Here is a 20,455-nt window from a genome sequence, read left to right as displayed (position 1 = left end):
TATTATTAAAATAGCTATTAAGGTTTAATAGCTATAAGCTCTTATAAATTAAATCTAAGCTTAGGTTAACTAGTATTTACTATAGTAAATAATACTCTTACTAATTATATCTATAAGGGATATTAATAAAGCTATTAAACCCCTTAAGCTAATACCTTCTTTTAGCTTTAAAAAAATTTAAGCTTAATAGCTTATTTTAAGGTAGGTTTAATATCTTAGAGAAAAAACTAATAAGGCTATTAATAAAGATATTATTAAATTTAATTAAAAAGAATTATAATTTTATAAGTCTTATAAATTAAAAAGAAAAAAATAAAGATATAAGTAAAATATTTTATAATTATAAGACTTAGAGGTAATTAAGGTATAAATAGAAATAGAAATTAAAAGTAAATAATTAAAAAAAACTAAAATCTTTGTAAAAATATAAAAAAGAAATTATAAAAATTAAAGCTTATTAGCTAAGAAATTATTTTAATTATAATTAATAAAGTTTTTAATATAATTAAATAACTAAGTTATAATAATAATTAGAGATTTTTAATATTATATTAATTATATTAATTATAATTTTAAAATTTCTTTAATTTTTCTTTAAATAATTATAAGAAATTAAAAAAAATAAATATAAATAAAATAAATTTAAATTAAAATTCATAATAATAGTTATTAATATATATTAAATTTTTAAAGCTTTAATTATCTTAAAACCTTTTTTTTAAAACATATTAATAACTTTAAAAAAAATTTAATTATCTTATAGTTTATTAATATAAAAATTTCCCCTATAGTAAAAAAATATTAATAGCTTAGCTAACTTTTTTTATAAATAATAAGGTATATATTAGTAATAAATATAAAAAGGATATTATAAGGGCTATAAATGCGGGCTGGAATCCTTTGCTACTTAATTCTAAGGAGCAGCCTCTAGATATTCCTTAACTAGAGGAGTCCCGCAGCGAGATAATTAATAGAGTATTTAAAGAAAATGCTATTACTAGAGTGCAAAGTACTCAGAGGCTGGCCGCATGGCTTACTGGGGGGATTGGAGATACTGCTAGATCATAAGATTCGGCCGTTTAACCGACGTTAACAACTATGCGGAGAAGGTCGCTTTAATTAGCCGGAACAAGGTGGACCCTAGACTCCGGCAAGACGATTAATTCGTGGGCAAATATTAGCCAAGGGGATTTAAGTTAGTCCAGAAGGAAAAGTGCTACGGGTTGGTCGCTCTATAGAGAAGGTGATCGACTTGGGAGTCTCATCCGGGGTTCTCGGCTAAAACGGCCGGCTATTAATATTTGGGTTTTAATATTCAACGATTTGGGATATTATCGTGCTATGAGGAGCTAAAATATCCGAGGCTCTATAATGGCTACTTTTCTTTTCCCTGACTGATCAAGATTCCGCAGCCTGGTATTTCGATTTGCGGGCCCAACGGGAAGAGAAGCATGACGAAACTCTTTACGGCGAGGTTGCTGCTTGCAGCTTGGATGCTAGGCATCACTGTCGCATCTCGAGGCAAAGGCAGACACTGGGTAGGGACATGGACATCGATGCCTCAGGAGGTCGAGATCGGTAATCTAGCCCCGCCCCCGTTTGTGAGTATTCGATTGTGTGCATTCCATATCAAACGCCTTGACTCAAGTATCAAATAGGGAGGAGAAGATGTTCCATACCAGTTCCGAAACAGCACTATACGCCAGACTCTCCGGACTTCCATCCGGGCTGAACGCATCCGTATTCGAATCTCTAACGTCTTTGGTAAAACTCCCTTACCCATCACGGCAGCATCGCTTGCTCTTCCACTCAACGGAAATGCCGGTGTCGGAGAGATCGATGGATCCACTACGAAACGCCTGACGTTTGAGGGTTCCGCGTCCACAACCATCGGCCTAGGGGAATTTGTCGACTCCGACCCCGTCCATTTTAGGCTTCCGCCTCTATCAAATCTTGCTCTGTCGATATATCTTGAAGACGGGCAGCTGGGTAACAAGATCACCGGCCATCCTGGCAGTAGAACGACGTCATGGATGGGGACCGGTAATCTTGTCAACGCATCTTCCGTCTCCGAGGCCAGTACTCGACACTGGTATTTTTTAAGCGCAGTTGAGACCTGGGCACCAAGGAATCACTATTCAGTCGTTCTTTTGGGAGACAGCATCACTGATGGGCGTGGAAGTGAGGATGATCGAAACAACCGGTAGGCCTCAAGGCTTCATGTCCGAAATCATCAAAGATGCCATCATACTGACTGCTCCTAGCTGGTCCGATTTCCTCACAGCCCGTCTGCAGGCATCAAAAAAGCCGCACATCGCCGTAAACAACCAGGCTGCAGGCGGAAACGCCGTTCTCAGCGGCGGCCTCGGCCCCCCTCTCCTCCAGCGCTACCACCGCGACGCCCTGCAGCAAAACGGCGCAAGGTACGTTCTCGTATTCGAAGGCGTCAACGACATTGGGACTTCTCCCACGGACGACCTCACGCAGCGGCAGCTCACCGAGCGCCTTATAAATGCCTACGCGGAGATAGTCGCGGCCTGCAAGAAGGCGAATATGCGGACCATTGGCGCGACGATCACCCCCTTTACTGGAAGCCAGTATGGGGATGCGAGGCGGGAGGAGACAAGGTTGGAGGTAAATGACTGGATTCTGAACAATGGGACGTTTGACTATGCCGTTGACTTTGCGTCGGTTATTGGAGACGGGGATAAGCTGCGTCCCGAGTTTGATTCGGGGGACCATTTGCATCCGAATGTAGATGCGTACCGGGAGATGGGTTCGCGATTTCCGGTCCATATATTTGAACGGTAATTCCAAGTCGGCTCTCGTTCATTGTACCTAAGACACAGTGTTTCGATGACTCAACCGTGTTCGTTTGAGTTGTGGAAGCATCCTGCCCTTGAAGGGCAAGATGCGTAGAGCTAGCTAGCTAGTTTCGATGAGTCAATGCTCAACCACTGCGATCTCGGGGTGCCCCAACGCAGTTCGATCTGCCTCGGAACTCTCAAGACTCGTTCCAGCGTAGCATCCATGAGCATGAAAGAGGAGATTCACCAAACCAGGTATAACCCGGGCTAGCGGAGGTCAATGGGATATTTTAGCCTATAGTATTTGCCTCGTTGCTACCTCAGATGGATAAGTTTCGGGATGGTAGGTACGGCAGTTGGACACTGATACTTAGCCTGAATGACTTGGCTGTGACGATCTTCGGCATTAGCTCCTTTGAGAAGCGGATGGTGCTATTGCTTCGCGATGATCCACAGATCGACATTGACCCCGTGGGGAGTCGGCTGTTAAGGAGATCGTAGCCGTACCCGACAATGCCCTGATCTATACCTCTCACCATCTTTAGCCTAATAGCCCCAGTGATACGAGATGGCTGGATATGGACACTTTATTTTCAGCTAGTCGAATTCTAGTACATAGGACGGAAACTCGCCAAGGGCCACCAACTTCCAAGTAATTCAGTCATCCGTGAAACCACCTCCATTATGGTACACCCGGGTTCTCTGCTCGGGCTCTTATTCATAGTCCTCATTACAGACACTCAAGCAACCTCGGTCCCTCGCCAACGCATCAACCTTAACAAAGGATGGCGGTCCTGGCGATCGGTCCCCAATCCAGATGGAGTCGTCTACGACCATCTCCCAAACCAGATCGAAAACGCCACAGTCCTTAAACCTTGGATTCTCCCCTCTGGAAATGAATTTATTACGGACAAGAGTCGTCATCACAAACGTCCAGATGGAGATCCGGAGATCGACATCCCGTTTGTTCAAAGCACGAACCAAGATGACGACTGGGAGAGCGTCAATCTGCCTCATGACTGGGCCATCAGCGGTCCTTTTTATGAAGGGGAAAACCCTGTCATCAGTGGAGGCATGGGACGTTTGCCTGTTCATGGAGTAGGCTGGTACCGCCGCAAATTAGACATTTCCCGCTCTCTTCGGGGCAAACGAATCCACCTCGACATCGACGGCGCCATGTCTTATACTATGGTCTGGCTGAATGGCCATCTCGTGGGTGGATGGCCGTATGGGTACAACTCTTTCCGTCTTGACCTTACGCCCTTCATGGAATACGGTGAGAACCAACTGGCTATTCGGCTTGACAACGCCCCAGATTCGTCCAGATGGTATCCTGGTGCTGGGCTTTGCAGAAGCGTTTGGCTTACTGTTGGCGACCCGACGCAGGTATCTCAGTGGGGGGCATACATCACTGCTCGGGATGTCTCCAAAAAGTCCGCGATACTTGATCTTTCCGTTCAGGTTCAGAACAAGGCGGGAAAGAGGAGAGCAATCGGAGTAGAGACGGATATTTTCACATTCGATCCGGAAACTGGAAACGCTGGGAAAAAAGTTGGAACATTCCTATCCGAGACGGTTCACCTATCTCCGTCGGATACCACCCGCCTCAACAGTTCCACAACCCTCACCAACCCTCGTCTTTGGGGTCCGCCGCCATCTCAGCAGCCCAATCTCCACGTTGCAGTTACCAGGCTCAAGGTCAACAATCGGGTCATCGACGAGTACGAAACTCGATTCGGGATTTGATCTCTGGAATTCAACCCAGACAAAGGCGTCTTCGTCAATGGTGAAAAGGTGGCCATCCAAGGTGTCAACCAGCACTCCGACCTAGGCGCTCTAGGTATGGCGTTCAACGTCCGAGTGGCCGAGCGACAGTTGGAAATCCTAAAGGACATGGGCTGCAATTCTATCCGGATGTCTCACAACCCACCCGCAGTTGAGCTTCTTGACCTCACAGACAAGATGGGATTCCTGGTCATCGACGAGATCTTTGACGCTTGGGAACGCAACAAGACCGCCGCTGGTTGTCACTTGCTATTTCCCGACTGGCATGAGCCAGACCTCCGAGCCTTCTTAAGACGTGACAGGAATCATCCTTCAATCATCTCGTGGAGCTACGGGAACGAAGTAGGCGAGCAATACACCGCCGAAGAAGGAGCCGCAGTATCAAAGATGCTTCAGGGCATATTAAGGGAAGAAGATTCGACAAGACCATCATCAGCATCAGAGAACTACGCAACACCCGGTATGCCCTTCCCCCAGGTCCTCGACATTCTCAACATCAACTACCAAGGCGCCGGAATCAGAAACACAGAAGCATACTCCAACCTCCAAGGCATCCATACCCACCCCCTCTACCCCGACTATCACAAGCGTACCCGGACAAGCTCATCCTCGGCTCCGAGACAGCATCCACACTCAGCTCTCGCGGTGTCCACCTGTTCCCCGTCACAAATTAAAGCAGCGCCCCCGTAAACGACACCTCGGGCGGCAACTCGACTCTCCAACAGGTCAGCGCCTACGAGCTCTACTCTGCGCCCTTCGGTTCATCCCCCGACAAGGTCTTTGCAGAGCAGGGCCGTAACCCGTACGTCGCTGGGGAGTTTGTCTGGACGGGGTTCGACTACATCGGTGAGCCGACGCCTTATTACTCTGCGAGGAGCTCGTACTCTGGCATTGTGGATCTGGCGGGGTTCAAGAAGGATCGGTTCTGACTGTATCAGACTCGCTGGCGACCTGATGAGCGCATTGCTCACATTCTGCCTCACTGGACTTGGCCTGAGCACGTGGGCGAGGTGACGCCCGTTCATGTATTCTCCGAGGCTGATGAGGCAGAGCTGTTTCTCAATGGCCACTCGCAGGGTCGTCGAACAAGAGATGAGTATGCTTATCGGTTCAGATGGGATGATGTCGTTTATAAACCTGGGGAGCTGCATGTCGTCACTTTTAGAAACGGGGAGGAATGGGCGAACAATACTGTCACGACTGCACGGAAGCCGTCGAGGTTGAGATTGACGGCGGATCGAGGGAACATCAGAGCTGATGGTGAGAATTTGGCATTCATCACCCTTGAAGTGACGGACGACAAAGGACTTGTGGCACCACGGGCGAATAACGAGATACGGTTCTCGATCTCCGGTCCAGGGGAGGTCATCGCAACGGACAATGGGAATGCGGCGGACTTTGTGGCTTTCCCATCACATACCAGGAGTGCATTTAACGGCCTTGCTCTTGCTATAGTTCGTCTAAATTCTGGGGCTGCGGGTTCGGTTACTGTTTCTGCCGAGGCGGATGGACTGAAGGGTACCTCTGTTGTTGTTGGGCCAGCCTAGAATAACCAAGGTCTTTTATGACAAAGAGTGACAGGAGACTGAATTCCTAATGTCTTGGTTTGCCATGTCACAGCTGAAAGTGACTCAACATGTGCCCCGACAAGACCTCAAACTGCTCTCTGCGCCACTTGACGCTATCCAAGAACTCCTCTGGCCCAATCGCGCCAACAATTACGCGCTCCTCCCCAGCAGTAAGGGAAGGCCATACCTTGTCAATGAATTCCCCAACAGGCATGCCCATGGCCTGGCCCCTCTGCGGCCCCAGGTAGTCGTGAAGTTCGGCTTTTCCAATTTTTCAGCAAGTCATGTTCCTGTCAAGTAATTTCAGGCCACTCACTCTGCACAACGGGAGGCCACATCTCGATAATCTTTGTCGAGGATGCCTTGTTCTGACAGCGCAGACAGTCGACGTACGCCGCCAACGCCGCCTTGGACGCCGAGTACGCGGACATGACGACGGCAGGGACGTGCGCGAGGAGCGTCCCCGTGACGATGAGGGCAGTCGGCACAGGTTTCTTCTGCAGATGGGGGAGGAACTTGACGGATAGGTCGACGGGCCTGTTGAAGTTGGTGCTCACTTCCTGGTGGAAGGCATCCAGGTCGACCTCTGCAGGTCTGGATAGCCGGACCTGGGTCTGCACTCCGGAGTTGAGGAAGACGCAGTCGAGGTCGGGATAGCGATCGACGATCCTGTGTGCATTAGAAAGTTCACTGGAGAAGTAGTAGCGCACTTGGATAGAAGGGTTGCTTACTCCTTTATGAAGCCGTCTTGGCCAGCTCGATCGTTAATGTCGTACCGCACCCCGCTGGCTTTTGCGGCCCCGTGTTTCTGCGCAAACGCGTCGAGTCGATCCTGACGACGGCCGACGGCGATGGCCTTGCCGCCCTCGAGGATGAACTTGTCTGCGAGGACGGCGCCTATGCCGGAGGTGGCACCGACGAGGAGGACGTGCTTATATGGGGAGGACATTCTGAGGCAAGTTTACTGACCGGGTTGTTCTTGATCATAATGAGCAGACGATGGAGTTGGTGATTATATAGATTTCCGAGTCTGGTTGAGCTCTGTCCTTGACGGGCTAGCCTTCCGACTCGATGCTGCGAGCGACGGTAGAAGGCGATGCGCTTGAAGCCGATGAAGCACGAACAAGCCGGGAACACCACAACGGACTTGAGAAACCCCCGAATGCCGAGGCTTCCCATGTCATGCCAGCTATGTGCTGAACCCAGTCCCAGGAAACGGGCAGGGGACGATAATTATGGACATCTATGCAGCCATCGCATAACACCCCGTCATCGCCCACGCAGTCCAGTCGTATTATAGCCGCAATATCCCTCGCCACCCTCATTTCCCCTCTCTCAGTCATGTAATCCATGCACGCGCATGTCCACTCCCGCAGATGCTCATCCGCCGACAGCTGGGCCGCGAGGTACAGACACGACAGCAGTGACCTGCACTGAAGCTTCTCCATCGGGGAGAATGGCCCTGCGTTCTCGGGCCTCGACCCCGGGAGCATGAACTGGGGCACCGCGCGGCACATTTTCCGCGCGATGCTGTTGATCGTCTCGGAGGCGGCGGCTTCGGAACTTGGGTCGTGGTTCTTGATTATCTTGGTCATTTCTAGACGCATTGCCCTGAGGGTGTTCCACAGCTGCGTCACAAAGTGGTTTGGGTAGGCGTCGTGATGGCCATCTAGGAGGAGTGGCTGGTGCCTGATGGCGGTAGAGCAAGGGACGGGTTTCCAATCCTCTGGGAGTTTCTGCTCCAGGCTGACGAGCCTGCGGTCGAGCCCCTTTGCCCTTTCAGCCGCCTCAGCTGTGTGATTCAACCACCTGCCGTTGTGCATGTCGGCCCTCAGATTCACAATGTCTAGCAGAATGTTCATAAATCCCCACTTCGTATCGAGGACATGGCCATCGAGCCTTCTTCGCAACAACATCACACTATCAGGGACGGGGGCTCTGACAGCGCCGCAGCTAATGGTCAACGTCGTCACCACATTCCTCGCCAGCTCGCAGGCAATCGGGCTGGAGAGATCGAAATCCCCCGCGCCTCGATGAGGAACATTGCCCCCCCGGATGTGACTCATCCAGGAACGAGGTTGCTGCCTGTCCCGCCCGCAGATCTTCTCGTACAGGTCCAGCAGCAGCATCGACTGCAGCGTCTGGTCGCTTTTCAGAGCCCTCGGGTGGCGCAGAGCTTGACCCAGGTTCTGTATGGCTGTTACGTACCTCTTGCTTGCCAAACTCATCGCTTCCTGGCTCTCGAACTGGACTCCCGCAAACGCTAGACTGACTGCGTCGACGCTGCATGCTAGGTGTCCTGTGGCTGGGGCTTTTGTGTAGAGGGGCACGAGAGATGTGCAGCTGCGTGAGATGCCGGTGACGTACAGAGCAAAGAAGGTGTCTCGGCATCGTGTATCTATGTCTAGGTTCAGTATGGGCACGCCTACATGGGCTAGCACCTTGTGCCTGGCTACGTCGGTCTGGTCGCGAAAGACCAGGTCCTGAGGTTTGCGGTATCCATGGCACTCTAGCCCGGCTCTCTGGCACTGACCGCAGGTCCTAGCCTTCAAGTCACACTATCTCTCCATCAGTAACTTCAGATGATGGACGATTCGCCCACTACTAGCTGTGTGGAATGTGGGACAGGGATGGTGTTTATACCCGGAGCTTCCTCTTTGGACAGGGAAGATAATCCTTTGATGGCCGGCCTCTGTTAACTATGACGCTTGATCTGGGCTCCTGCTTGGCCTCTCCTTGAGAGCGAATGAGTTGTATCGGGATAATTAAAACCGGCCGGTTGGAGGGAGACTACCTTTTATCAGAAGGGGTAAGCCATCCAGAGTTTGGGTTAAGCCATTCCTATCAGAGGAAAACATCATGCCTTTGAGGCTTAGGCATTCTGGGCACGAACTAAGAGAACCTATGTCACGCTCGTAACTGAAGGTTGACCGCTTATAGCAAACTCCGGATGGCTAGCCGGTTTTGTCTAGTGCAGAGGAGGCACTAATGCAGGGATCTCCTGCACGTATAAGGTTTAGTAGAAAACCTAAATGAGCGGGTACTACCCTAATCTATTTCATAGCATCCATGCTTACGCCTCTCTCCTCTGGATCTCTTCCACGAAACTCCCCCTAATTACGCCCGCGCTCGGAGGATTCTGCCCCGTGACTAGATTTCTACTAATAACTACCCTGACGCTAAATAGCTGGTCTGCCTTCTCGTACTTCCCTCCGTGCTTCTTTAACTCATCCTTGAGTAGGAACGGCATCGCATTAGCAAACTAGTAGGCATCCTCCCCGGCGTTGGAGAAGCCCGTGATAGCGTGTCCCTGCGCTACGTACGTCCCGTCAGAGAGCTTGACGTTGACCAGCGCGGCGGGGCCGTGGCATACATTCGAGACGATCTTTCCGGCCTCGTAGAATTCCCGGATGAGCTCGTGGGATGTGCTATCCACAGCGAGGTCGAACATGGCTGTTGTGGTGTTAGAGATGTGTCTGGCAATAAGAAGAGGATACTTACGGCCGTGACCACCGGCAAAGAAGATGCCTGCAAATTCAGAGCTCCTGCCTAGGAAGCTCTCTAGCTTCGTGGTGTTCTGATAGAGCTGTTCATTATCTCTCAAGAACGCCTGGCAAGCGTCGTCATCTTTGGTCTCTTCAACGGAGTACGGATCGATTGGAGCTTCATCACCCTTTGGAGAGGCCATAATGACGTCGACGTGGGGTACGAGCATGTTGTACGGGTGGACGAGCTCAGGGAGGTACCAGCCCGTCTTTATGTTGTCCCGCGTGGGAAGGATATCCTGGGACGTAAGGACGACGAGAAGCTTCGGCTTGAGAGGTATGATGGGAATGGTAGCTGGATTAAACGTGTAGGATCTTTAATGGTTGCTTTTGAGACGTTCTGGCTACCCTAACGGCCTATTTAAATAGACTCTTAACTATTGGTTTTGGCGCTTTGCCCCTTGGTTTATTTTAAACTACTTTGCTTCTACTAGCTAAACCTACTCACGGCCTGCATAATATCGGTCGTGAGTTTAGGCCGACTGGAGAAGAGATATAAAGTCTATTAATACCGGTCTAGGGCAGGCGGTATGCGCGAGACTTGATTATAAACTAATGTCGCTTTAGCTATTATTTATTATCTCTGGGATAGTCACTATAGGCATTTGTCTCATAATGCTTATCTAAATATATTAACAAAAGTATTACGCCCCTCTATCTATTATCGCCTTTATTGTCATAGTTATCTTCCCTAACGTCCCCGATACTAAATACGATATTAACTACTGCCTAACTAAGTATATGCCCCTGATCTAAGAGCGCTGGGCTAAATACGGCGTTATGAGCTAGTTAGCTATAAAGTTTGTTAATGGATTAGATGGGTTGTCTTCTCTCTATGCCTTTGGATCTATTGTTACTTGGGATAACGTAGAGTAGGTTAAGACGACGTTTGCTAGACTGGAGGTGGGGGAGATTATGGGAGATATTTTAAACTTTAGTAATAAGGATGCTATCTTTTTAATCGGGGAGGTTTTGCGCTGAGGGGATAGGATATAGCCTGGATGTGAGGGTATATAGTTGCTAACGACGCAGGGGAACCCGAAGTATAATTAACGTCGGGATATCTTTAAACTAAGGACTATTAGCCTAAAAAAGGATTACCTCAAATTAAGTCTACTACGTGAATTCTCGCCTATCCTAAGACTAGAACCTCCCCAATGCCTCCCGGCTTGTCGCCTTGTCAATAATCCCTTTCTGTCCCGTCGGCCCAGTCGCCACCGGCACGGCAGCTTTAGATTCCCGCTGTGGATGGCTTGGGAATCAATAAAGGGTTGTGTCTTCTGCAAGCCTTGTTTCCAGAGGTGTCTGCAGTTTAGCTCTCTCTACGACACTCTTTTTTTTTTTGAGTTTTTGAGTTTTTTGAGTTTTTGAGTTTTTAACCAAGTCACTCCTTTATTTCTGTGTGTTGTTTTTACCATGCTCATCAAGTTTGTTCCGGTCTTGGTGTCGTTGGGATTGTCTGCTCGTGTTGTTGCTCAGCAGTACAACACCACCTCCACCAGCTTCAAAGGTGTATCGCTTCCTTGTCTATCATTCCTGTCCCCCTTCTCTCAATAACCACACCCTTCCTTCTATTCAGTTGTTGGTCCAGAACGAATAGTGCGATGCCCTTCTCGATGCCGGTCTCGAAGATATCCAGGTCTTCCCAGAGGACGTCGCATACGTCGACAGCGTCTCGACCTACTACTCATCCGAGAATCGCCGCCTTCGGCTAGTCTGCATTGTGCAGCCTCGCTCAACCGACCATGTCTCCGAGGCGGTCAAGGCTCTAAGCCGAGCCAGCGGCGCCGGCAACTGGGACATCGCCGTCCGATCCGGTGGTCACAGCGACTTCGACAACAATGCCGTCCATCGAGGTGTCACCATCGACCTTACCTTCTTCAACTCGACAAATCTTGTCAAGCGTGATAGTGTTAAGTGGAAGGGCAAGAGTACACTGACCAAGGTAAGCGTTACGCTGCTGCCTAGAAAGAGACAGTAACTGACACCTTTGTCAAGTCGATCGCCCAGGTCCGCCCGGGAGCTCGATGGGGCGAAGTCATGACTTACCTTGAGAAGCACAACCTGGGAGTTACAGGCGGCCGTTCCGGTCATGTGGGCGTAGGTGGTCTGCTCGTCTCGGGAGGCGCTTCGTACCACACCCAGCTCTGGGGTCTGTCATGCGACAACGTCGTCAACTACGAGGTCGTCCTGGCCGATGGATCCATCGTTGAAGCGAATGCGAGACACAACCAGGACCTTTTCAAGGCTTCGAAGGGTGGCGGCAGCAACCTGGGCATAGTCACTCGTTTTGACATGCGGACCTTCACTACTCCTCCCTCTGGTGTTTACGGCGGCCTGCTGTTCACCTCGTGGGACCACCTGGACGTTGTCACTAAGCAGTTCATCGAGTACGCCAGCTCCATAGGCTCGGGCAACCCTGACCATCAGTTTGTCGTCTACCGAGCTGACGCGGGCGATCTCTCCCTCATGGCCATGGCGGTCAGCACCGACGGAAATGAGGACTCTCCCACCTTTCGAGCCTTCAGCACCATCCCCCTTACCAGAGACCTCAGGAAGAAGCAGCCCCTCAGCAGCGTCGCCGCATCCATCGCTGATACTGGTGGCTCGCACTACATCCCATTTACTCTTAGCCTCCAGGCTACCACCGACATCATGAACAAGGCTGCTGACATCTTTGTCGCTCTGATGCAAGGCCTGCGTGACGCAGACATTCCGGTGTCTGTCAACTTTGTCTTCCAGCCTCTACCAAAGAACCCCGCTTCCGTTATTCCCGGCAACAACCTCCTGGACCTTGACAAGAACCTGCCGGCTGATTCAATCCTCTTCGAGGCTAGAGGTACGCTGGCCGCTGATGATGCCTCCTATGAAGGTCTTGTGCGGGCCAGGATGGCCTAGGCGATCGGTGAGTTGAGAGCGTACTCCGCATCGAAGGATGGCCATTCCGACTATCTCTAAATGAGCTACGCTAACCCCGAACAAGATGTCATTGGGTCGTATGGCTGGAATAATGCAATGTTCCTGAAGAAGACGGCTCGGAGATATGATCCGACCGGCTTCTTTTAATACTGCATTCTAGGCGGATGGAAGGTTAATCGCGTTATGTAGGTAGTCTACTAGGGGGCGAGACCGTGAAGATTCGTAGTCCATTAATTTTGCATTAATAATTAAGACTACTAGATGGCTTTGCCCTAAATGGCGTTGCTAAACATATCCCGGTCCACTAGAGCCGCTTCATCAGACTCGGGATCGAATTTAGCAGTTGTAATGTCCTATTACTCCTATTATCTATTGTAATTGTCCCTTGACCTATTGATGATTTTTTTGCGGAGGTAATTAGCGTGGCGCTAATAGCTGCCCCTTATCGGGATGACTTTTTTAGTAAGTAAGGGATAATTTCTAAAAGCTATATTTTAGTTATTTAATAAACTCCAAAAAGAGAGGGTAGATCTACCAACAAGGAGGCTACCCAGACTGGGGACTAATGATCACTTTGAGCAGAGGCCAGTGGTCAAAAGAGTCATAGCTGCCCTCTGCGCATATGACGACCAGTCCCTCGGAAAGCTTATTACCAAGATTGCATCTAAGAACGATGGGGTAGCCTCAAGTGCCAAACACCAAGCTCGGGCTTGGTTTGAGCAACAGATCCCTTTCAACGACAGCTGGATTCCAAAAATCCTTTTCATATTTGAGATCCTAACACTCGCATTTTATTTTCGCAGAAACCGCTAAGACGGACTCTCACCCTTCTACGGTTTTCCTTCCCGAGCTCCTGGTTTTTTTACGATGCTAGCGGCCGAGGTCTCCCATTGGAAACTTGACGAGGAGCGGGAAGTCACTAGATGGAAGGCCGTTATGGATTGGTGGAGTAGGAAGTGCAGTTACTGCGCTGGCCAAGGTCTTGGCGGTTCAGATATCCTTCACGAGCTTCAGGAGTGCACCCAAGGGTGCTCAACCCAGATATCAAGACGGGTGGGCCTCATCCTCTACCGGGACTGGAAAGCACCGCACACAGCCTGTAGTGGATGCTTCCTGCCAAAGGAAATGTGCGCAAAATGGACGCAAGATTATGACGACGTGTGGGTTGAAAACGTTTATTGGGCATGCCAATATGGACGGCATTTGGCATGCGACATCGTCATTAGACTCTTCCAATGCGGGCGAGACGACTTAAAGAGGTCTTTACTCGATTCCACGCGCGATCGTCGGGCTGCAATAAGGAGGGCACAAACCGGCAGCGATAATGCTGTAGCACATTTCCTCGCAAGGTAGATTACTGTGGAGTTCGAGGGATCAAGATACTCCGACAAATCGTCGTCTTGACGAGAATATTATGGTATTTGTCGATGATTATGTGGAGGTACTCAACGCAATGCCGCTGCAGGCCTATGGCTGCAGGTCTATGGCTGGACTCTGGTGTTCAGCAATCCCAGGAGGAAGATCCGCCAGCTCTTCTACGACGCCGGGCGTATGAAACCTATCCATAAAATGAAAAGCGGCTATGTTGATTGGGGGACTTTGACACAGGGGATTCACTTTTCAGATGACTCTTCACCTTCTGGCTCGAGAGTATCCACCAGTTGCCCGGATACCCGGCAGCGTTGTACCTATATCACGGATAACTGGCAATCTGTCTAGTTAGATGTCTTGACTCTAGAAACTAGAGCTCGATATCACTATATTTTTTTTAAAAAAGAAAAACCAAAAACAAAGTCTTACAACCCCTTAGCATAATATTAAATGATTACCACTCGACATATTGTCCCGCCTACCCCCGTCTACAAACCCTGGGTAAGAGTTTGATACAAATATATTGAGTCTAGTCCAGCCCGTTTGAAGATGACGAAATCAAGCGTCGGGACCACTATCCCGTCGTGAAATGCGCACGGGAAAATCCTCAATCAGCCAAATACCCTGCAACAACTCTTAGCTCATCACAGCACAAGCCAGGAGGGCGCATTACTCACCGCGTTCATGATATGCAGAGGTCTTTCGGGACGCGCCATGGCAAAATCAAAACGCCTCAAAAGCTATTGCGGCTATGTCAGTCTGGTTAGGCCTGGTGAATACATCGACATGCACTCACCTCAACGAAAATCTTGTTCAGTTCCATGAGTGCTACTGGCTTGCCGAGACACTGGTATTTTCCGCTGGAAAAGACGAGGTTCACCACCTCAGACATGCCCTCGACCTGTTCCGGTTCTGCTTCCAGCCAGCGTTCCGGTACAAAGAGAGCCGCGTCGCTGCCGAATATCTTTTTAGAATGGTAGATGCTGAACGGAGAAGTGCCAATCTGTGTTCCTCCAGGGATGAATTTGCCATCGATGGTATCACCTTGCTTGGGCACCGTCTTGAAGAGAGGACCGGCCGCGGGCGCCTTTATCCGCAGCCCTTCTTGTATTGCAGCCTGGAGATATGGGAGTTTGCGCGTTTCGGCGTCGATAACGGGTGAGGATATTTTCCCAGCCTTGATGGCATCATCAATTTCCTTCTGTAGGTTTCTGTAGGCCACTGGGTTGCTGAGCAGGCTCAGCATGATGACGCGGATAGTGGTCGCCGAGGTGTCGCTTCCGGCGACAACATTAAGCAGTGATTCTCTAGACGCTTCTTCCTGGCTGAGACCATGACGGATGAAGGATCCGAGCATATCCGAGTGCTGTGTAGCGTTTGGCGCGAATCGCTCTGCAACCTTTTTATTCGCCACGCTGGGAGTGATTGTAAGGATTTTACCTGCACGGCGATAGCTGGGAACTCACCCAATGAATGCCCCGAAACCAAACTTGTCGCTCTCTTTGGGCAAAAGACCCCGGAAAAGACGCGAGTGTAGGAGGGAAACTAATGAGGGTATGTTGGCTATGACCAGAGTGACTGGGAAGAAAGAGCGTGTAATCTTGATAAAGTCGAAGACGTCGTCATCTTGATCCACGTAACCGAAGGGCTGGCCAAAAGCTAGGTCGCTGATAACGTCTAGGGTGAAATATTGAATCTTCTGAGCAAAGTCCGCCGGGCGGTACTCTCGAGACGTTGAGAGATACTTGGTTTCTATGAGGTCGATAAGTCGTGCAATGTGCGCGTCAATTGTGCGCTCCAGTGACTCGTTCTCCTTGCCTGAGTACTGTACAGAGCTTAGCCGTTGATTGCATCACATACATGGGGGATATGTAAGAAAAGCTTTTCGATAGATCACATAGACACTGGCAAGACAATGAGGTTGAACTTACGCCGGCTGCCATCTTGTTACGCAATTTTGCATGAGCATCATCATCACGCATCGAGAACAAGTTGTCTTTGCCAGGCTCGAAACGGAGTGCGTTGTACCCTGTATACCTGGTAGGCAAATGGCCCCAAAAAGCATCAATGATGAAGGTTTGTTACTTACAAGGCCCTCTCGAATACGGCGAGCGACTGGCCATCATCCGGCGCAGTAGTTTGGGATCATCGGTTGCCAGCTCATTGGGGCCAATGCGCACGAGCGACCCTGCAAGTTGAACCACTGAGTCTCGCCGATCAACTAACAGTAGTTGAGGATGCAACTCACCATATTTTTCATTCGCCGCTTGGATGGCGTAAGGCTGTGTTCCCTTGAGTGACTGTCTCACCATCCAAGCCTTGGAGAAACCGGCCCAGAATGGACCAGGAACGTGGGACAAACGGTACCACGACCGCAGCGAGTCGGCCAGGAACAGCACCGCCAAGCCGATGACGGCTGTGAGAATCACGGTCACGGGGCTGAGGGCAACAAATGCCTCCCGCAGCAGGCCTGGCGACAAACCTTGGCCAGCGCTCATCGTATCCAACTTGGTATCTGCACAGTGAAATGTGGGAGTGAAGGGGGTAAATTCCTCAGAAGCACCAGCTAAGTAGCCACGGACCTCGGCGGCGTGGGCGCGTCTCTATTGCAACCTCGTAATCACGAATAACGCACCAATGATTGGAATTCGGGGACTCGGAGTCCCTTGCTGCGCCACGAACCAGCAGATGACTGACACGACATGTGCTTGACACAATTTTTCTCCGCTTTCTTATTTTTTGCCGAATCCTTTGCGCCATTTCATCTCGATTCCACGTCGCATCGCGAAACAACACCTAAAAGTCATCCACAATGCCTGCGTCACCATCGCCAGAGCGTCAACAAGGGAGCCCCAACTCCCGAGGAGGCAGCGAGCACCATGTTGAGCCAACCATAGAGATAGAGGATGCCATTGTATGCCGTGCATCCTAATCCTAGTTTCGTTATGCTAGAATAGTACCTAACTGGAGACCACCGCAGGCCGCCGACAACGACTCAACCCTGGGCGAGGTGCGACTCCAATTACCTCTCCAGCGTAGCCGGCGTATTCTTTGACGCCGACGCCAGTCTGGTAAATACTGAGGATGGTTTATTTACCGGTTTTTATAGGAGCCTGACCGGTCCTACGTGTCCCTCTCGTCGAGCATCATGGCATATCGAGAAGAAAACGGCCGACGTTATCATGCCCTCAGTAGCGGCAGTAAGCGAATGGCTCTCGATGTTGGCGTAGGAGACTGACACACAAGTTAGAATACGTCCTTCCCAACGACGACGCTAGTTGAGCCCACCCTGAAAATGACCATGGTATTTCTCGATCGAGTCGCCATTAACAAGTGATCCTCCGCTGTAAGCAGAAAACGATAGACTCGGTAGGCATAGATGGTAGACGTATACGCATAATACATAACGCATGCTGATCTGGATGGTAGACCTCCAGCACGAACTCTACGTCCGCACCCTACACGGAAAGCTCGCACTCTGTCCAAAGGCTAGAGACGCGAAACGAGTTCTAGACATAGGCACCGGCACTGGATCATGGGCCATTGACTACGGCAAGTAACCTTGGCTGCTGTGCATTATCTGTGCGCGGATGCAACGTACTGACATGGACTTAAAGCGGATGCGAATCCCGAAGCTGAGGTTTGACACTCTGCCCCTCTTCAACGTTAACATGTTACTTTGACTTATGCAGATGCTAACTTCCGCAGGTGATTGGTGTTGATCTGAGCCCCATTCAGCCATCGTTGTGCGTCCGAATACCGTTGTTTAACCCAGGAATTCGATACTAATACAACGTCGGTACTGCTAGTGTTCCCCCAAATCTTATCTTCGAGATCGACGACCTCGAAAAGGAGTGGACCTGGACGAAAAAGTTCGACTTCATTTTTTCTCGAATGATGCTCGGCTGCTTCCAGGATTTCCCGCAAATCATCAAGGTAGCGTTCGACAACCTCGAGCCGGGCGGCTACCTCGAGCTCCAAGACATGAGCCTCCCTGCGCGTTCCGACGACGACACCCTACACCCCGACAGCTACCTCTCCCAGTGGTGCAAGTGCTGTTTTGAAGCTGGCCAGAATCTCGGACGTCCCGTATTCCCCACCACCGAGTACAAGAACTACCTCGGATATGGAAAATCCCAAAATACATGCTTACTGGCGGATGTAAGTGTTTGAACTGATTCAGCTCTTACTCTCCCCCACTTCCAACAGCAGCTTTACTGATGACGTCTCTTGTATTAGATATTAAGATATAATATTATGATAATTAACTTAGACTATCTAGAAGTTCCTATAGCTTAAGAAGATAAGCTTACCCCTGAGTTAACCGCGAAATCCTAATTAGGCTAATATATAACCGCGAAAATTAAATAAAGTTAATATATAACCGCTAAATTCTAATTAGCTAGATGTTTTAAGCACTAAGTCTAAAATAGGCTAGCATATTCACCGCGAAACTCAAGAGGACAATTTCAACTAACCCAATAGCTTCATACACAAGGCACATCACGGGGTATAGAATCCCATTATACAGGGCAAGACAGAAAGCTACTTACTAGAACTAATCATTAATCTTAAGGCTCTAAGTACACAACGACTTCGCCATAAAGTCGACCAATTTCGGGACACTCTCGGAAGTGTCGTCATATAAATCCATGTGCTTCTTACCCTCAATCACAAAAAGCTCCTTCGGCTCCTCGGCACGCTCAATTGCTTGCCTGCTGAGGTATACAGTCCCTGCCTCACTCCCGACAATCATCAGCAATGGCCGCGGAGATATCCATTCAATGAAGGTGAAAGAATCATATCCCGCCATGAGCTCCACGCTCCTTGTGGGATACTCATTGGTACAACCAGGATGTTCTCCCCGCGGGGTCTTGTAGTACTCTTTGGCTTCATCCCCGAAAACGTCAAGGATGTTGAGCATGGCAGGTTGGCTGCCTTTTGCTTCCGCGATGCGGTCCCTCCCTGCTTGGGCAAGGGCCTGTTGCAGGGTTGCTCTGTCCGTGCTGTCACGAGTCAACCGACCCCAGCAGCCGCAAGAAACCGTCGCCACGGCCTTCATACGGAGATCTGTCGCTGCCGCGGATATCCCGTAGCCTCCGGAAGCACAAATGCCGACAAATCCAATTCGTTCGGGGTCGACTTCGTCGTTTAATGTCGAAAGGAACGTTACGACATTCTTGAAGTCCTCAACCCGTTGGGATGGATCTTCCAGGCCGTGTGGTTCGCCGCCGCTCTCGCCCTGGTAAGCAGCATCGAACGCAAGAGTGACAAAGCCAAATTCGGCAAGTCGCTGGGCGTAGAGGCCAGACGCCTGCTCCTTGATACCAGTGCCGGGGTGGCCAACGATGATGGCAGCCCGTTTGCGGTTTGGTGTGGAGGAAGAGGATAGGTAGAGGTTACCAACGACGTTGATACCGCGGCTAAGAAAATTGACTTTGCGGGAGGTGATCATAATGGAGTGAGTCGCGAGTATGTTATGATGATGGGTGTTAGCTTGATACTTGACGAAAACGCGGGCTGCGAAGTATGAGCTTGGCGGCAGATGATGCTAGTTATAGAGATCCAAGGGGTTGGTCACAGAATTGATTTCAAGAGGCCCTTCTGTATCTTGATCCACAAAACAGGCAATCTGTTTCAATCCGGATGAAACCATAAGTATAAAAATAAGCTTAATTTATTAATAATTAAAAGTCTTATATATAAATTAATAATTATTAATTAAAATATTAAATAAAAAAATACTTATTAATTATTCCTTAAATAATAATAATAAATATAAATATAAACTTAACTTTAAATAATAATTAAATTATTTAAGCTAATATTTTTAAAATAAAAATAAATAACTAAAATGTATAAGTTTATATTAATTTATTAATTAAATATAAGCTTAATTTCTTATTAAATCTGTTTATAAAATTAGATATATAAAATATAAAGAAAAAAGGCTTAAGAATTAAGATAATAATTATTAAAGAAACTCCCTTAAAATAAGGCTTAAATATTATTCTCTAAAAAAAAATCCTTTTTTTAAGGCTAATATAAATAATAACTTAAAGGCTAATAAAATCTTAGACCTCTTAGTAGCTAATCTCTAGACTTATAATTCCTTATAAAACTTTTATAAATATCTTATATTTAAATATAAAAACCTTAAGAAAAAAATTATAAGGATTTAAAATTAAGTCCTTAAGGTAATTAATAATCTTTTATTTATTATTATTACTTAATTAATAATATATTTATTAATTAAATAAAATCCTTATATAAAGAATTTTCTTTAATTATAATAAATAAGAAATAAAAATCTTATAAAATATATAATATTACTTAATAAAGTCTTATTAAAATTATTTAATTTCTTAATAAGTTATTAATAAATAAATTATAAGATAATATAATATAATTAATAAAATAAAAGATATAAATTTTTAAAAAGCTAAAAGAATAAATTAAT

At 48.3% G+C, this 20,455-nt stretch overlaps 7 protein-coding genes across 7 annotated transcripts; 3 read left to right on the top strand and 4 right to left on the bottom strand.

The window, feature by feature from the left end:
* Positions 1 to 1,493: 1,493 nt before the first annotated feature.
* MRS44_011993 (uncharacterized protein) lies at positions 1,494 to 6,139 on the top strand (the record flags this gene model as incomplete). Its single annotated transcript, XM_065619954.1, has 7 exons — positions 1,494 to 1,601; positions 1,659 to 2,203; positions 2,265 to 2,776; positions 3,532 to 4,517; positions 4,602 to 5,237; positions 5,318 to 5,485; positions 5,531 to 6,139. 7 exons carry the CDS (start codon positions 1,494 to 1,496, stop codon positions 6,137 to 6,139), a joined length of 3,564 nt encoding a protein of 1,187 aa, XP_065476026.1.
* A 67-nt stretch (positions 6,140 to 6,206) lies between these two features.
* MRS44_011992 (uncharacterized protein) lies at positions 6,207 to 7,109 on the bottom strand (the record flags this gene model as incomplete). The annotated part of the gene is made up of 3 exons (XM_046271899.1): positions 6,207 to 6,421; positions 6,477 to 6,829; positions 6,892 to 7,109. The coding sequence occupies 3 exons, from the start codon at positions 7,107 to 7,109 to the stop codon at positions 6,207 to 6,209; spliced, it is 786 nt and encodes a 261-aa protein (XP_046123646.1).
* Positions 7,110 to 7,215: 106 nt separating this feature from the next.
* On the bottom strand, positions 7,216 to 10,162 carry MRS44_011991 (uncharacterized protein; the record flags this gene model as incomplete). The annotated part of the gene is made up of 4 exons (XM_065619953.1): positions 7,216 to 8,701; positions 9,484 to 9,613; positions 9,662 to 10,000; positions 10,150 to 10,162. 4 exons carry the CDS (start codon positions 10,160 to 10,162, stop codon positions 7,216 to 7,218), a joined length of 1,968 nt encoding a protein of 655 aa, XP_065476025.1.
* Positions 10,163 to 11,121: 959 nt separating this feature from the next.
* MRS44_011990 (uncharacterized protein) lies at positions 11,122 to 12,603 on the top strand (the record flags this gene model as incomplete). Its single annotated transcript, XM_046283150.2, has 3 exons — positions 11,122 to 11,217; positions 11,306 to 11,650; positions 11,704 to 12,603. 3 exons carry the CDS (start codon positions 11,122 to 11,124, stop codon positions 12,601 to 12,603), a joined length of 1,341 nt encoding a protein of 446 aa, XP_046123648.2.
* A 1,950-nt stretch (positions 12,604 to 14,553) lies between these two features.
* On the bottom strand, positions 14,554 to 16,493 carry MRS44_011989 (uncharacterized protein; the record flags this gene model as incomplete). Its single annotated transcript, XM_046278037.2, has 7 exons — positions 14,554 to 14,619; positions 14,673 to 14,735; positions 14,792 to 15,410; positions 15,462 to 15,820; positions 15,927 to 16,024; positions 16,085 to 16,183; positions 16,244 to 16,493. 7 exons carry the CDS (start codon positions 16,491 to 16,493, stop codon positions 14,554 to 14,556), a joined length of 1,554 nt encoding a protein of 517 aa, XP_046123650.1.
* A 314-nt stretch (positions 16,494 to 16,807) lies between these two features.
* Positions 16,808 to 18,319, top strand: MRS44_011988 (uncharacterized protein; the record flags this gene model as incomplete). The annotated part of the gene is made up of 6 exons (XM_065619952.1): positions 16,808 to 16,909; positions 16,976 to 17,005; positions 17,105 to 17,195; positions 17,425 to 17,551; positions 17,805 to 18,156; positions 18,290 to 18,319. The coding sequence occupies 6 exons, from the start codon at positions 16,808 to 16,810 to the stop codon at positions 18,317 to 18,319; spliced, it is 732 nt and encodes a 243-aa protein (XP_065476024.1).
* A 255-nt stretch (positions 18,320 to 18,574) lies between these two features.
* Positions 18,575 to 19,450, bottom strand: MRS44_011987 (uncharacterized protein; the record flags this gene model as incomplete). The annotated part of the gene is made up of 1 exon (XM_046280438.2): positions 18,575 to 19,450. The coding sequence occupies one exon, from the start codon at positions 19,448 to 19,450 to the stop codon at positions 18,575 to 18,577; it is 876 nt and encodes a 291-aa protein (XP_046123652.1).
* Positions 19,451 to 20,455: the final 1,005 nt, after the last annotated feature.

The sequence above is a fragment of the Fusarium solani genome (genome assembly GCF_023522795.1).
Source record: "Fusarium solani strain SB1 chromosome Unknown bctg00000007, whole genome shotgun sequence".
NCBI classification, from domain to species: Eukaryota; Fungi; Ascomycota; class Sordariomycetes; order Hypocreales; family Nectriaceae; genus Fusarium; species Fusarium solani.
The sequence above is the reverse complement of the archived record's forward strand: the minus strand, read 5'-3'. Positions and strand labels throughout refer to the sequence as shown.